At 39.1% G+C, this 16,814-nt stretch overlaps 1 protein-coding gene across 1 annotated transcript in view; it reads right to left on the minus strand.

Moving 5' to 3' along the window:
• The window catches only part of LOC146491318 (NACHT, LRR and PYD domains-containing protein 3-like), a 39,492-nt gene that overhangs the window by 16,455 nt on the left and 6,223 nt on the right, over nt 1-16,814 (minus strand). Inside the window, exons 2-6 of the mRNA XM_085152674.1 lie at nt 7,413-7,550; nt 7,235-7,333; nt 6,249-6,374; nt 1,747-1,822; nt 162-390 (exon numbers count right to left, since the gene is read on the minus strand). Of these exons, the coding sequence (XP_085008800.1) occupies nt 162-390; nt 1,747-1,822; nt 6,249-6,374; nt 7,235-7,333; nt 7,413-7,501 (619 nt within the window). The 5' untranslated portion in view covers nt 7,502-7,550. The remainder of the gene's footprint in view (nt 1-161; nt 391-1,746; nt 1,823-6,248; nt 6,375-7,234; nt 7,334-7,412; nt 7,551-16,814) is intronic.

Raw genomic sequence — 16,814 nt, forward strand, 5'->3', positions numbered from 1 at the left:
TAAAGGCACAAAAGGGCAAAAATATCAATTAAGTATTTATAAACTAGAGATGCCACTTATTTCTACAACAAACAGGTTTTTGAATACATTTTTGTAGATCTCTTGACACATTAGTAAATGTTTTTTTCATCTAGCATAAATCTTTAGAAAAATCCTCTTACTGCTCTGCAGTCGGTCAGCCAGCTCCTCCTGCTTCATTCCCCTGAGGAAGTCCAATGTGATTTTCAAAACTGCATTTCTGCTGCTTCTCCTCCGCTCTTCATCTTTACCTGCTAATACTTCCTCATCTTCCATTTGTCTCTCTGCCCATTCTGGGTAATCTTGACGCAAAACCTTGTGGATCGTCTTCAATTCATTCTTCACAAAAGTAATGATGTTGTCTTCCAGCATCTGGAAAACATTACTACATTAATGATCTAACCACCCCTCAATCTCTATAGGGTGCTGGGTAAAGAGGAAAGCAGAAGGAAAAGACACACCAAGAAGCAACAAACAGAACAATACACTAAGGTGAGACAAGACAACGTTTAATGACATACAGTAATGTATACCAGAGCAGTAAAAACAGGGAGTCGAAAAGTACTCAGTCATCATGAAATCCCCCCAGCAACCTGAGCCTATAGCAAAATAACTATGGGATGGTTCAGGCTCACATAGTCAAGCCCTAACTCAAAACATTATCACAAAGTAACACTAAATGTCTAATCCTAAAACCAGAGAGCATCTCTGTTTTCTGAAACCAAACTGGGAGCTGGTTCTACCCAAGATGGGCTTTGCAGTTGAAGGTTCTTCCTCCCATTCTACTTTTAAAAGCTCTAAGAACCAGAAGTAAGCCTGCAGTCTGAGAGAAGCATGCTTTTTTGAGATAAGAAGAAATAAGATAAAATATGACAGAAAATCCAGGTTTTGTTGAGGTTGTATGTTGGTTCATCACTGCAGTATTTGTTTACTACAACCAGGTTCAAACACTGGGTTGAATATTATTAAATCACTCTAACTGTTTGCAGTAAGAACTAGGTCCCTCCTTGAAATTCAAAGCATCGCTTATTTAAAGGAATTGAGATATATTTCTATATAACATCTCCTCTCTGTTGTGACCTTCTCACACTCATGAAAGCAATGGCCTATAAAAGCTGGCCTAGGTCTTCCACTGCACCTGGCATCAAATTATTGGTGACCTTTGTGTCTTGGTTAGGTTATGTTTAATAAATGATTTTATATTTATGTAAACTTTTTGTGTAAACTCCCTCCTTGTCACCTACTTTGAGGTGACAAGGAGGGAGTTTAGGTGCTTGTTTGAGATCTTTAGATCCACTGGTAAGATTAAACTATAAGTTAGTAATAATTTACAAGTTAGCTTGTGGTTTGCTAAATGCTTATCTAAGTTGAACTGAGTTTGAGTATAGCCTCATTAAAGGTGGCCCAGGTCTTTCATGCAATCCAACATAGAATAGAATAGAATAGAATAGAATAGAATAGAACATCAACTTATTGGTGATCTTTGCATCTTGTTTAGGTTACGTTTTATTTAGGTAAACGTCTTGCATGAACTCCCTCCTTGTCACTGGTCGAAAGGGATATAAGAATAACTACATGTATCACACTATGGCATGTAGATGGAAGGAGGTGGAGATCTGACCATCAACCTTCTACATGAGAGACAACCAGTTCCCATACCCCCATACCCAGCATGAACATGACTGTGAACAGAATAAATATAAAACTAGTTGTTGTATGTGTACAGACCATAAATATGGAGTCCAGATGTGTTTGTTGCTGCTGGGCAGACTGACTGCTGGGAACCTCTGAACTCTTGTCCACTCTGTGGAGGAATCATGAAGAAGAGTAAAAATAATACAGACAAAACATTTTGGCCATTTTTGCCAAAAAAAAAGCAGCTCAGACAAGAGAGATATCATCACATTGCTCAGCTATGTTGAACCCAAGTCATCAAGCAACAAACCTGGGAGTGGTCCTTGACTCATATTTTAAGCCCAGGATTAATTTGTTGTCTGTCATTACATATGATTTGTAATCACCTTAAATCTTTTCTCTCTGAGAAACTAATGTACAGGCTTGACTGCAGCATTGTTTTGCTATGTGGCCTACAGTATGTGATGAATCAACAACTGATCCATAGCTGTGCATTCAGAGTGCTCACTAGGAGCAGAAGGAAAGAACACATTATGCCCGTTTTACAGTCCCTTTACTGGTGTTTTGAATGTTAAAATAATTTTGCTGATTTTTAAAACATGATTTGATTGGCTCATTCTTGTGTACATGTCTCACATATTGAAAACAATTGAAGTGGTTTCTGTGAGACAATTAAAATGAGAATTATCAGCCAAATTCTCAAGATCCACCAGAGCCTTATAATGATCTCTGTCACTGTAAGAACACGATGTTAGAATCCATTTGGGAATCTTCAAATTCACATGTTGCAAAATGTGACAGCTTTTAGATAAGTGAGAACTTGTAGAATAAGAATTAGAATGCATAGAAAAACCTAGTAAGTCAAATTTTACTTTATTTTGGTACTTCTTACAATCACAATTCTGTGATTACAAACTCTCGAGTCAGTTAATACAACTGCTCAATTACAGCCACTCTAATCACAAGTTTGTTAATTTGTATGCTTTGCTTGTTGCAAATGTGTTACAAAACTAACACGTGTACACTTGTAGCTATGATTTGAGACAGGAAAGTTGGAGGAGGCATGGAGGGACTAGGGGTAGAGCTTAACCAATCAGAAAGCAGAAGATCAAATCCTGCCTCTCCCTCCTTTTCTCTGTCTGCCATGCTGGATTAATAACCACTGAGCAAAATGTGCCAAGGTAACTTTGTTGAAGTATATTAGCTTAGTAATTAAAGAGGATGACAAAAAGTCAGAGCTCTTTTGAACCAACCATCCCTTTAATGTTAACTAGTAATGACTTCATGAACTTCTTCACAAATAAAATTTTTATCATTAGAGAAAAAATTACCAATAATCATCCCACAGATGTAATATTTTCTACAGCTACTCTTAGTACCGTTGATGTTAAGTTAGACACTTTTTCTCCAATTGATCTTTCTGAGTTAACTTCAATAATTACTTCCTCCAAACCATCAACGTGTCTTTTAGACCCCATTCCTACAAAAGTGCTCAAAGAAGTCCTGCCATTAATTAATTCTTCGATCTTAAATATGATCAACCTATCTCTAATAATCGGCTATGTACCACAGGCCTTCAAGCTGGCTGTAGTTAAACCTTTACTCAAAAAGCCATCTCTAGACCCAGCAGTCTTAGCTAATTATAGGCCAATCTCCAACCTTCCTTTCATATCAAAAATCCTTGAAAGAGTAGTTGTCAAACAGCTAACAGATCATCTGCAGAGGAATGGCTTATTTGAAGAGTTTCCACCAGGTTTCAGAGTTCATCACAGCACAGAAACAGCTTTAGTGAAGGTAACAAATGATCTTCTTATGGCCTCTGACAGTGGACTCATCTCTGTGCTTGTCCTGCTAGACCTTAGTGCAGCAGTCGATACTGTTGACCATAATATCCTATTAGAGCGATTAGAACATGCTGTGGGTATTGCAGGTACTGCACTGCAGTGGTTTGTATCATATCTATCTAATAGACTCCAATTTGTGCATGTAAATGGAGAGTCCTCTTCACACACTGAGGTTAATTATGGAGTTCCACAGGGTTCAGTGCTAGGACCAATTCTGTTTACATTATACATGCTTCCCTTAGGCAGCATCATTAGAAGACATATCATACATTTTCACTGCTATGCAGATGACACCCAGCTCTATCTGTCCATGAAGCCAAATAACACACACCAATTAGTTAAACTGCAGGAATGTCTTAAAGACATAAAGACTTGGATGGCCGCTAACTTTCTGCTTCTTAATTCAGATAAAACTGAGGTTATTGTACTCGGCGCTGAAAAGCTTAGAAATATGGTATCTAACCAGATTCTTACTCTGGATGGCATTACCTTGTCCTCCAGTAACGCTGTGAGGAACCTTGGAGTCATTTTTGACCAGGATATGTCCTTCAACGCACATATTAAACAAATATGTAAGACTGCGTTCTTCCATTTGCGCAAACTCTAAAATTAGAAATATCCTGTCTCAGAGTGACACTGAAAAACTAGTTCATGCATTTATTACTTCCAGGCTGGACTACTGCAGTTCATTATTATCAGGATGTCCAAAAAACTCACTGAAAAGCCTTCAGCTAATCCAAAATGCTGCAGCAAGAGTCCTGACAGGGACTAGAAAGAGAGAGCATATTTCTTCTGTTTTGGCTTCCCTTCATTGGCTTCCTGTTAAATCCAGAATCGAATTCGAAATCCTGCTCCTCACATACAAGGTCTTAAATAATCAGGCCCCATCTTATCTTAATGACCTTGTAGTACCATATCACCCTATTAGAGCACTTCGCTCTCGCTCTGCAGGCCTACTTGTTGTTCCTAGAGTATTTAAAAGTAGAATGGGAGGGAGAGCCTTCAGTTTTCAGGCCCCTCTTCTGTGGAACCAGCTTCCAGTTTGGATTCGGGAGACAGACACTATCTCTACTTTTAAGATTAGGCTTAAAACTTTCCTTTTTGCTAAAGCATATAGTTAGGGCTGGACCAGGTGACCCTGAATCCTCCCTTAGTTATGCTGCAATAGACGTAGGCTGCCGGGGGATTCCCATGATGCATTGAGTTTTTCCTTTCCAGTCACTTTTCTCACTCACTATGTATTAATAGACCTCTCTGCATTGAATCATATCTGTTATTAACCTCTGTCTCTCTTCCACAGCATGTCTTTTATTCTGTCTTCCTTCTCTCACCCCAATCGATCGCAGCAGATGGCCGCCCCTCCCTGAGCCTGGTTCTGCCGGAGGTTTCTTCCTGTTAAAAGGGAGTTTTTCCTTCCCACTGTCACCAAAGTGCTTGCTCATAAGGGGTCATATGATTGTTGGGTTTTTCTCTGTATCTATGAAGCGCCTTGAGGCGACTTTTGTTGTGATTTGGCGCTATATAAATAAAATTGAATTGAATTGAATTGAATTAAAACAATGCACATACAAAAGCTCATTTACACGATGGAGCACAGCTTTAAAAAAAAAATCAAATAGATGTAACATTGTTACATCTATTTGATTTTTTTTTTCAATTTAAGAAACTATTATGTATATATATGTAAATGTGTTAATAATATCTGTTTAAAAACTTTCCTGCATTTAATTTTCATGTTGGCTTGAGATAAAATATCTCATTCTGCTGTTACTGCAATTTATTGCAACTTCTACGTCCCTGTATATTTCATGTTTTGAGAGGCAAAGCATGAAATGGACATAGTGCATGGCTATTACATGCTTTGTCATGATATTAGGTTGGATCAGAAGTGAGGATAAGCAAAGTGAATGCAAGGCCTAATTTTTAAAGTGCTTTACAAACCTGAATATCACAGCTAACAGCTGGATTTTCCTGTAAGAGTGCATCTAGCCAAACAAGAAGGGACCACTTACTACCGAACAGACAGGTATGAAACTGAACAGTATATCCTTGATTTTAAAACAGGAAACACATTGTTGCAGCTAGGGACAACTGAAAAATTGTGATAGTTTGTCTTTGGCAGCATAAAAAGCATTTGTTTTAACCAATACTTTGCACAATAGGAATGTCCAAAGAACAGTGAAGATCTAAAAAGAACTATAGATTTATACAAGCTTGGATGGTCTCCTGGAACAATTTCAAAACACTGCAGATTCCAAAATCATCAGTTCTTGTAATTGTAAATAAGTACAAGTTATCATGATGTGTCAGCCCTGTGCCAAGGTCTGGAAGGAGTCCCAGATGGTCAACTTTAGATGGAAGGAAATTGGTTAGGATGTATAGAAATAACCCAGGAACAAGTACACATTAAACATGATTTGGGAATGGATTAACCAGGCTTAACATTAAGCTTTAGCTTAATGTCAAATTAATTATACTTCATATACAGACCAGAAAGAACTTTTAAGAACTTTGCTTGATCTTCTAAAGAGAGATCAGTTTAATTTATAAAGCTCCAAAACACAACAACAGCCGCCTCAAGGCACTTTGTATTGTAAGATAAAGACCCCACATTAATGCAGAGAAATCTTTACAATCATATGGCCCCTTATGAGCAAGCACTTTGGTGACCATAAAACACCATCAAGTAGTTCATTTAAATCAGACACCAAACTGACAGGTATCAAAGAGTTCATGTTACTATCAGCTTACCTCTCCGCAGCAGAGGGTTGTTGCTCCTTAAATTCAATCAAGCGTTTTTTAGACTGGTCACTCTTAACGGACACTAAGCTGGGTTCAGATCCAGGATGTTGTTTGCGTTTAATTCCATGTTTTTTCCTGTGAGTAATGATCGAGCAGTGATATGAGTATATTAGCAGTAGTAGCATTCTGGCTGCAGAGTTTCTGTGTGGAGTTTGCATGTTCCATGTTTGCATGGGTTCTGTTTACACATAGTGACCTGGTGTAAGAACACATTTGTTCCCATTTCTTTAGTTGAATATATGGAAATGTCAGAGATAACACAGTTTGACAGACATAAAATAGTATTTATGTACCAACAAAGTGATTCTCAAAGAGCTATTAGCTGAAAAATGGAAAACAAACCAATAAGCAACAGGTCTAAACACAATCTACAGCAAATTATCAGAATCTGAAAGTCATGTTCTTAATAGCAAAAACTCCAACATAGATCTGAGTAAGGACCAGAGAGATGTCACTGGCGTTTCAGTTGATACAACTAGTTTTGCCGAAGTCTCATTAGAAATGGTCAGAACAATTATACAAACTTATACAAACCTTGCATACTGTATTTACATTATTTTTACATGTTTAAATAAATCAATGCAAGTATTTCCAGCAAAATAAAAAAAAGAACTAGGGAACTTAGCATCAGCTAAAGGAGGAAAAAGAAAATCGGAAATAACCCCCAATTACCCCCCTCTCATTATGCAATTACAGCAACATCAAATTAATTATACTTCATATACAGACCAGAAATACTTTATGAACTTGCATCTCCTGAAGAGGAGACCATTCAATTTTATTTATATAGTGTCAAATAACACAAAGAAACCCCAACATATCATATGGCCCCCTATGAGCAAGCACTTTGGCAACCATTAAACACCATCAAGTAGTTCATTTAAATCAGACACAAATGATCAGCAATCAAAAAGTTAATGTTCCCATCAGCTCACCTCTCTGCAGCAGAGGGTTGTTCCTTAAATTCAATCAAGCGTTTTTTAGACTGGTCACTCTTTAAGGACACACAGCTGGGTTGAGGTCCAGGTTGTTTCCTGTGAATAATGATGGAGCAGTGATGTGAGAGCTGAGACATGTTAAAGAGTCATGGACAGTTAGAGATGGTCATCTCACCTCTGAGCTTTGGTCTGGCTCTCATGTTCCCCACACAGAGTGGTTTTAGAGGGAGGGACTCCCTCCTCTCTGTCCTCACACTGATCCATGCTGCTGAATTCACATCCACATCAGCTCACACACACTTTCTACCTTCACCTGCAGAGGAAACACAAATCAGTCATGTGCACATCAACTCAAATCCTCCTTTCCATCATGTGTGCTGTCCAAATATCAGCTGTTCTTTTCTGCTTCATCTCAGTGTCAGAAGAGAAAATAAGAGACACATCCCAGATAGCAAAATTGGCATGGCCTGGATCTGGCCCACACAGTGTGCTTAAACATGGTCCACATACCGCAAAGAATGACGGCCCTCTGGTGGCCCAGATCTGGTTTGCCTGAGGTGTCCCACACATGGGCCAGAACAAGCCCAGTTGCAGACACACTAGATATCCTGTGCTGGCCCATGTGTGGATTACCTCTGGCAAACCTGGTCTAGGCCACCAAAAGGCCATCATTCTTTGCGGTATGTGGGCCATGTGTAAGTTGTATGCGGCCACGGGCCAGTTGCAGACACACTGCTGGCCCTGTGCTGGCCCAGAACAGTTTCAACTCTGGCCCCAGTTTTCAGCCTAATATGTACGTTAATCAAGCCACGCAATAACAACAGGTGCTGGAACATAATAGTGCAAAAGTAACATGACAAAACTCTGTTCAGACAATGAATGGACTGATTCTTATATAGCACTGGATTACTCACAGTGTTCTATACAACATGCCACATTTACCCAATCACACACTTTGTCTAAGCTGCTTCCTAACTACATTAATTCTCTTGACATACAGACTGGAGGAGCCAGGGATCGAACCACTAACCTTCCGGTCAGTAATTGACCTGCTCTACCTCCTGAGCTACAGCTACCCAGTGGAAAAGATGTGTAAGCCCTCACTAGGTTTTAGATAAAGTGTACACTGACAAACCTGTCAAACCTGCATTTGAAACGTTGGCTACCACAGCAGTATAGTATTGCAACAAGGCATTTGGGTCTTCTAACTAAAATAGGAAAATACGAACATAAATAGTACTATAACTGCCAGACCTGGCCCACATCTGGTTGACATACACTCTGCCATGACACCAGTCAGTTAGAAGTGCCAGCTTGATGCCGGATCTGGGCCTGTTTTCTATGAGCCTGGGCCACATAAACCAAACTACAATCGGGCCAGATGTGGCATGCCATCATATAAACAGTGCCATCTACTCCACGCCTGGCCCATATCTGGATGACATCCCACTTACCATGCCAGAAGTCAGCCAGCGGTGCCGGCTTGACACCAGAAATTGGGACAAACCTGTCTGCAATGTGGGATTAAGTATCAAAATGTGATTATTTGTGACCTTTGTGACCTAATTATTTTATTGAATGAGGTTGGCTTTAATCTTTCAAAATGATTTGTAATAAGCTTTGATCTTTTTTGATAAGTTTTGACTGCCATCCTACCACCATCTTCACACTTTCTTGTGGCCCGAACCTGTCTTTTTTTTTTTTTTTTTTTGACTGTTCAAAATACAATGGGGCAAAAAAGTATTTAGTCAGCCACCGATTGTGCAAGTTCCCCCACTTAAAATGATGACAGAGGTCAGTAATTTGCACCAGAGGTACACTTCAACTGTGAGAGACAGAATGTGAAAAAAAAATCCATGAATTCACATGGTAGGATTTGTAAAGAATTTATTCGTAAATCAGGGTGGAAAATAAGTATTTGGTCACCTCAAACAAGGAAAATCCCTGGCTCTCACAGACCTGTAACGTCTTCTGTAAGAAGCTTTTCTGTCCACCACTCGTTACCTGTATGAATGGCACCTGTTTGACCTCATCATCTGTATAAAAGACACCTGTCCACAGGCTCAACCAGTCAGACTCCAAACTCCGCCATGGCCAAGACCAAAGAGCTTTCGAAGGACACCAGGAAAAGAATTGTAGACCTGCACCAGACTGGGAAGAGTGAATCTACAATAGGCAAGCAGCTTGGTGTGAAAAAATCAACTGTGGGAGCAATCATCAGAAAATGGAAGACATACAAGACCTCTGATAATCTCCCTCGATCTGGGGCTCCACGCAAGATCTCATCCCGTGGGGTCAAAATGATCATGAGAATGGTGAGCAAAGATCCCAGAACCACACGGGGGGACCTGGTGAATGACCTGCAGAGAGCTGGGACCAAAGTAACAAAGGTCACCATCAGTAACACACTACAACGGCAGGGAATCAAATCCCGCAGTGCCAGACGTGTTCCGCTGCTGAAGCCAGTGCATGTCCAGGCCCGTCTGAAGTTTGCCAGAGAGCACATGGATGATACAGCAGAGGAGTGGGAGAATGTCATGTGGTCAGATGAAACCAAAGTAGAACTTTTTGGTATAAACTCAACTTGTCATGTTTGGAGGAAGAAGAATACTGAGTTGCATCCCAAGAACACCATACCTACTGTGAAGCATGGGGGTGGAAACATCATGCTATGGGGCTGTTTTTCTGCCAAGGGGACAGGACAACTGATCCGTGTTAAGGACAGAATGAATGGGGCCAAGTATCGTGAGATTTTGAGCCAAAACCTCCTTCCATCAGTGAGAACTTTGAAGATGAAACGAGGCTGGTCTTCCAACATGACAATGATCCAAACACACCGCCCGGGCAACAAAGGAGTGGCTCCGTAAGAAGCATTGAAAGTCCTGGAGTGGCCTAGCCAGTCTCCAGACCTCAACCCCATAGAAAATCTGTGGCGGGAGTTGAAAGTCCGTGTTGCTCGGCGACAGCCCCAAAACATCACTGCTCTTGAGAAGATCTGCATGGAGGAATGGGCCAAATACCAGCTACTGTGTGTGCAAACCTGGTAAAGACCTATAGTAAACGTTTGACCTCTGTTATTGCCAACAAAGGTTATGTTACAAAGTATTGAGTTGTATTTTTGTTATTGACCAAATACTTATTTTCCACCCTGATTTACGAATAAATTCTTTACAAATCCTACATAGTGAATTCATGGATTTTTTTTCACATTCTGTCTCTCACAGTTGAAGTGGTACCTCTGGTGCAAATTACTGACCTCTGTCATCATTTTAAGTGGGGGAACTTGCACAATCGGTGGCTGACTAAATACTTTTTTGCCCCACTGTATGAATGTGTGTGTTTACACTGCATGGCACATGTTAAAACCCTCTCTCTCCACCCTTAGCAGTTTGCTGAGAGCTCAATTCAAGTCCAGCAGTTGAAGACAGTGTATTAAGAGGCCGTTTGATAAATCATCTCCAGGTTAGATTTACTCTTCACCATAATTGAAGAATCCACTCTGTGGAGGGCTCCTGGAAAAACTGCTATTTATAAGCTTTGATTTTAAGAGCCTTTCTCGGTCTACTGGCCTACAGTCTCATTACCAGAGCAGGAAGAACTTTTTTATTTTGCTTTTTGTTTTTCATTTATTTTATAACCTGGCCAAACCTCAGCTGTTGGTTCCTAGATCATTTTAGCACACACTACCTTCTGTCGAGCTGCAGGAAGCGCTTATAAATTATCATAGGGCTTAGAAATCGGGCCGCTGTCCTAGACAGATAACAGCTACAATTGACCAGCAAGGTGGGCGAAGCTGGCTTAGAGGCTTTTAAATTAGTCGAAAAGTTAGGTGTACCAGTACTAAGGTTTGGAAGATGAAGTGAAGATGTGATATGGTAATGGAAATTATTTATTGGCAGTCAGTGGCAGTTTTTGTTATATAGATAAATGTGTGAAATTGTTATTTGGATGAATGATTAAAGGTGCACATTGTTTTGAGATAAAAGTGTGTGTGTGTGTGAGAGACAACAAAGTTCAGGGAAGTGTGTAAAATGCTGATGAAAGTATTGTGTGAATGAGGCTACAAAGCTGAGCTAAAGAACAGTGATATGTGTGGGAAAAAAACAAAAACAAAAAAAACCTGTTAATTGTCCTGAGGTCTGAAAGAGCTCTGCTAAGCACGCTGAAGATTTTCATGTGAATGCTTGCAAATGCAAAGAGCTTAGTATATTTAAGTGTGTGTGTGTGTGTGTGTACTGTATGGAACGCCAGGACTGCCATAATGAATTAATTAAATACACCATTAAATAATTAATTAAATGTGTCAATAATTAATTAAAATGGGAAATAATTAATTAAATAAATAGTTATGACACATGTAATTAATTAATTATTGACACATTTAATTAATTATTTATTGACACATTTAATTAATTATTTATGTATTTCACATTTTAATTAATTATTGACACATTTAATTAATTATTTAATGATATATTTATTTATTTCATTTTGGCAGTCCTGGCGCCTGGCTCTCATCATGAAATAATTTTATCTGTCAACCTCACCCATCAAACGCAGGGGGCGGGGTTAACGCTGATCGACTCAAAACCATTGCTTTGGCCTGGTGGCCATTGTTTTTAGCACACAACAACCAGCATGTGGAAACTAACAGAACTGAACTTTGAAAACCCTGTTTGTGTGTGTCACCAAATACAGTTTTAATATTTTTTTAGCCGAGAATGTAGTGGTTTAATCCTCATGTGTCTGGTCGGTTTCTCAAGATAGAGCCTCTTTGCAAAAGTGCTTCGATGATTTCGGAGATGTCTGCCCAGTCTCACGGCAAAGCGTGGATAGACCCGCTCGCCTCACAAGCAAACGAGCTGTTATTACCACCGACAAAGCTCAGGCCCCGGTACACAGCTGTAATAACCCCCACTGACACGGACTTCTTTTACTGAGGTTATATTTATCAGGGTTTTATTTCCTGATGTTCGTCATACATGTTTCAGTATAATTCTGAATTATAACTAACATTAAAAACATGTTTAAGGAGGAGAGAGAGCAAATAAATTCGATTAACAGCTGATCTTTGGGTTTTTGTTCAGTAATCAGTGTGACCTGTGTATAAACGCATAAAAGAGATAACGTTGGTGTTTCCTCATGTAGTAACTGCTGGCTTTAACTGTACAAAGGTTGTTCGAAACTATGACACACATACAGACTTCATGATGTTCGGCTAATATTTTTATTGTGAATATTAATCATGAGGGTAAACGGACCTGTACACCACAGAGCGAGGTCAGCATATCCACGATATCTTCAGCTCTCTGAGGTAACACAGAGTTTCCCAGCTGACTAATCTAACTGTCATCTACGAATAATTCACGGGTCATATCAATATGATTTTACAGAAAAGCATCCTTAGTACTGCCAACTATTCCAGAGACGTGAAAATCTACAGCATAAAGGATACAAAAATATAGCAGTCTAACGCAACACTGTAACAGAGATGAACGCGTCAGTTTGTCAAAGTGGAATGAAAGCGATTGGTTGAACAGGTGTTCGTGATCTGTGTTTTCTGCATTTTCATCAGCGTAAGAGACTCAGCAGTTATAACAGTTATACATTTAATAAATTACCAAATGAACGCAAGAAACGAGCAAACCTGTTCCGACAATTTGAGTTTGTATTCCCTCAGCTGCAGACTGTTTAAATGTTTGAGAGGAAGATTAGATATAAAGCAATCGTCAAACATAGACTCAGTCTGCGTTCACATTTGATATGAGGCCAGGACGGATAATGGCTGTGTCCTGTTTTAAGATCATACATGTAAAATTGTTGTCTGACCTCCGTCGATCCAGCCGCTCAGAGTTAACTGAAGTTAACCTGGATAAATTATAGTTAAGGAGTATCACAGATAACACCCACGTGAGCTGTGTGACTGTTCACCACTACACTGAAATCAGTAGGCTATTACTGAAATACACGTGCTATTTCATAAACTATGATATAAATACTAAAGTCCTACTAACATGTTTAGTTTTAAAGGACACCTTCCTGCCTTATTAGCAGTATTAGTTTTCTTCTAACATTCAGAAGTCTGCACCATGTGTTTCATAGTTTGTAACAAACCTTTGACAGTTAAACATAACATGACCGAAAAAGCAAAAAAATAAATAAATAAATAAAAAGAGAGAGAGAGAAAAAATCACACAAATTATATGTTAACCTCATTTATTTTTAGTTAAGTAAACTCTAAAAATTCTAACAGATCGCTGGTGCTTAGAAAACCTATTAAAAACAGATGATATAATATTTCTGTCCAGGTTGCAGTCTGCATTATGAACATGTAGTTGGAAACTCTGCTCCTCTCGGTGGAAATGCGCCTTCTCTTTCCTCTTTGTATAAAAACATTTTAAAAGTCAGTTTAATCTCAAAATTTACTGTTAAATCCAAAACACACCAGATAAAGAAAAGCGAATGGTTCAGTCTAACACATGTGCCAGTGAACCATTAAACGTCTGTAAAACTGTGCAGTTATGAAACGTAACTTTAACCTCAGCCAAACCGATTTGCTCAGTTGTAAATAAAACAGCGAAGTAAACGTGACCCGACAGACAGAACCTGAGTGAATTAAGTCCAGCGTTTAACACTGAGAGCTAAAACTCAGCTCAGGTTTCAAAGCTGTGCCGGTGATTGGACATCAGCCGCTGATGAAGTGGGTTCGCCAATAAAGTGCTCTGTTGGGAAACAAGCTCCAGCAGCTCTGCGCTCGGGAAAAACTATATTTACTTATCTTGTGCAGAAAAATGTGCTGACGTTGCGTAATATCGAGCACCGGCTGCCCAGTTAAACTGTGACTATCACCAGATAACGTGGGCGTGTTTCTTGAATTAGCAGCAGGTGTTAAACAGCTGACAGGTGAGGAGGAGGATGCATGCAGGTAAACTGAGGGTCTGTTGAGCTTATCGCTGGTTTCGTGAGAAAATTGTCAGCTCGTTCTTTATGTTACAGAAGCACAGAGACACAAGACCAGGTGGAAAGAGACGATCGTTCGGTGAAAATGAGAATCTGCGAATGCAACACGTGGAACACGGAGAGTGGAATATGTAAACAAACCGGTTAACGTAACCCCCTCGGTGCACTCTGCATGCTGACTGTTAGCAGAGCTACTGAAATCTCTGAAAACATCTGAGCACCTTTGCAAACATGTTCTATGTTGACAACCTGACCCGACATGTGAAGATTACAACGCGACATTCGCGGCTAAAACACTGTTAAAAGTGTAGTTGGTGACAGAAAAACGGGGTATTTTAAAACTACACCACCAACATTGCTGCCTGTGATTTGAAATGCATTCTGGGATACCTGGCTGCCCCAAGTCTACACAAGCAATCGATTATCTAGGATCGACCTGTTTTGACTTACTTTGCACGGCAACCAATCAAATGTTAGAGAAGCTGCATGGGCAGCGTTAACCCCGCCCCCTGCGTTTGATGGGTGAGGTTGACAGATAAAATTATTTCATGATGAGAGCCAGGCGCCAGGACTGCCAAAATGAAATAAATAAATATATCATTAAATAATTAATTAAATGTGTCAATAATTAATTAAAATGTGAAATACATAAATAATTAATTAAATGTGTCAATAAATAATTAATTAAATGTGTCAATAATTAATTAAATGTGTCAATAATTAATTAAAATGTGAAATACATAAATAATTAATTAAATGTGTCAATAATTAATTAATTACATGTGTCATAACTATTTATTTAATTAATTATTTCCCATTTTAATTAATTATTGACACATTTAATTAATTATTTAATGGTGTATTTAATTAATTCATTATGGCAGTCCTGGCGTTCCATAGTACTGAGAGCATTCTTTTATATCAACATTTAGTAGAGTTACAGAGGGTTTATAGACTGTAAATATAAAATAAGAGTTCGATTAGGCTGTAGATGAAAACATGAGTGTGTGTGTCTGGCAGGAAGTGAAGCAGGAAACTGTGAGCTTGTGACATTGCAACATGAAAACAGAGGAATTAGAGACTGAATGTATTAAGACATAGCAATGAAAATGATATTAATTAAATGTTTTAGTGTGTCAATACAGGTGGACTCTTCTCATCTTGAAAACATGAGTACAGCAGCAAAATGATAGATTAACAGAATTGGGATGAAAACAGGCCAGGCTTTGGCTTAAAATTTGACAGCTTCACCTCTCATTCTGTCCTTATCCTGAGAAGAAGCTTAAAGGACAGTTAATCTCCTGATGAAGACAGAAGACAGACAGAACACCGTGTACTTGAAGAATTAACAGCAGGCAAAAAGACAGTGCAACTGAACTATAACACTGAAGACTCCAGCAGCAGCATGTAAGAAAACACTTGATGGAACATGCACTCTGAATTACAAGGTGGGAAGTTGAACAGTGGCATGACTGTGTGAAAGCACTGGATAGCACTGGACACTGAGTTTCAGATTTGCCATGCTGGGAGTGAACCTCCAAGAAAAGACTGAAAAGATCAAGAGAGAAGCAATGGAGAGAAGAAACCGCTGATTTGGGCCTGTGTTGATCGGCGAGCCCACATAGGAAACTGTTAGAACAGGGATGAGGATCAGAAATAAACTAACAAGTACCTGAATGAATAGAAAAGACACATATACAAATTGTTACATGTGAAATTATTTTTGGAGAGAATCGTTTGAATCCACAGCTCAGTGCAAAGATGCATGAATTAAACCTGATTATAAAACACATCGAGGCAATGAAGACCATCTTACACTCAATATTAATATGAATACAAATATGCAATGAAGACATGCTTACATTCATGAATGTGAATACATGACATAAATGCTAGATTTAACATACTTAAAGCTAGAGGTGGAGGAATAACTCAGGAAAGTCCCATGACAATAAAGTGATTTTTGCGAAAAGGAAAAAGGATAAACCAGTGATTAAAAGAGAACTGGAACTGGAGAACTGGGCTCTTTAAAATTGTAACAGTGCACTTAGAGAAATCCTGTCAGGTGATTATGTTTTGTGTTTTGATGAGCTACTAATCAGCTCTCTTTTTCTCATTTTTGTTCTAAGCAGGCCTGCATGATTGAATTAACAGCGCTGTAAAAAAATTTTTGGGAGAGCAAATATAAGGTGAGCTTTTCCAGATTACAATGGGCTGAGGAGAAGCCATCTGTGGGAACCTGGTTCCTGTCTAAAAGGATTGCCGCGTGTCAATCCAGACCAAAAGTGATGAACAATAGTTTTTTCTTTTGAGTGAATGCGTGTGAGTGAGTGAATGTGTGTGACTGGACTGATGATATGGACTAAAGGTTTGACTGACTTGAAACAAAGACTGGACCAAGGTCAGGAGGAATGAAGGTTGACAAACAATTAATCACGTAGGGGAGAGAGAGGGAGACTGGAGGTTTACATAAGTTTGGAGTCGCAGACTTTTTTGGGTTGCTGATGTTTGCTTTAAGAAAATTTTGTTTTATTGACTGGGTTTAGATTATGGTAGTAAATTATATAGCGGGGAAAATGCCAAATGCTAAAGGGGGAGAAAATGTTGGACGTTACTT

Source organism: Neolamprologus multifasciatus, chromosome 23 (genome assembly GCF_963576455.1).
Source record: "Neolamprologus multifasciatus chromosome 23, fNeoMul1.2, whole genome shotgun sequence".
NCBI lineage: Eukaryota > Metazoa > Chordata > Actinopteri > Cichliformes > Cichlidae > Neolamprologus > Neolamprologus multifasciatus.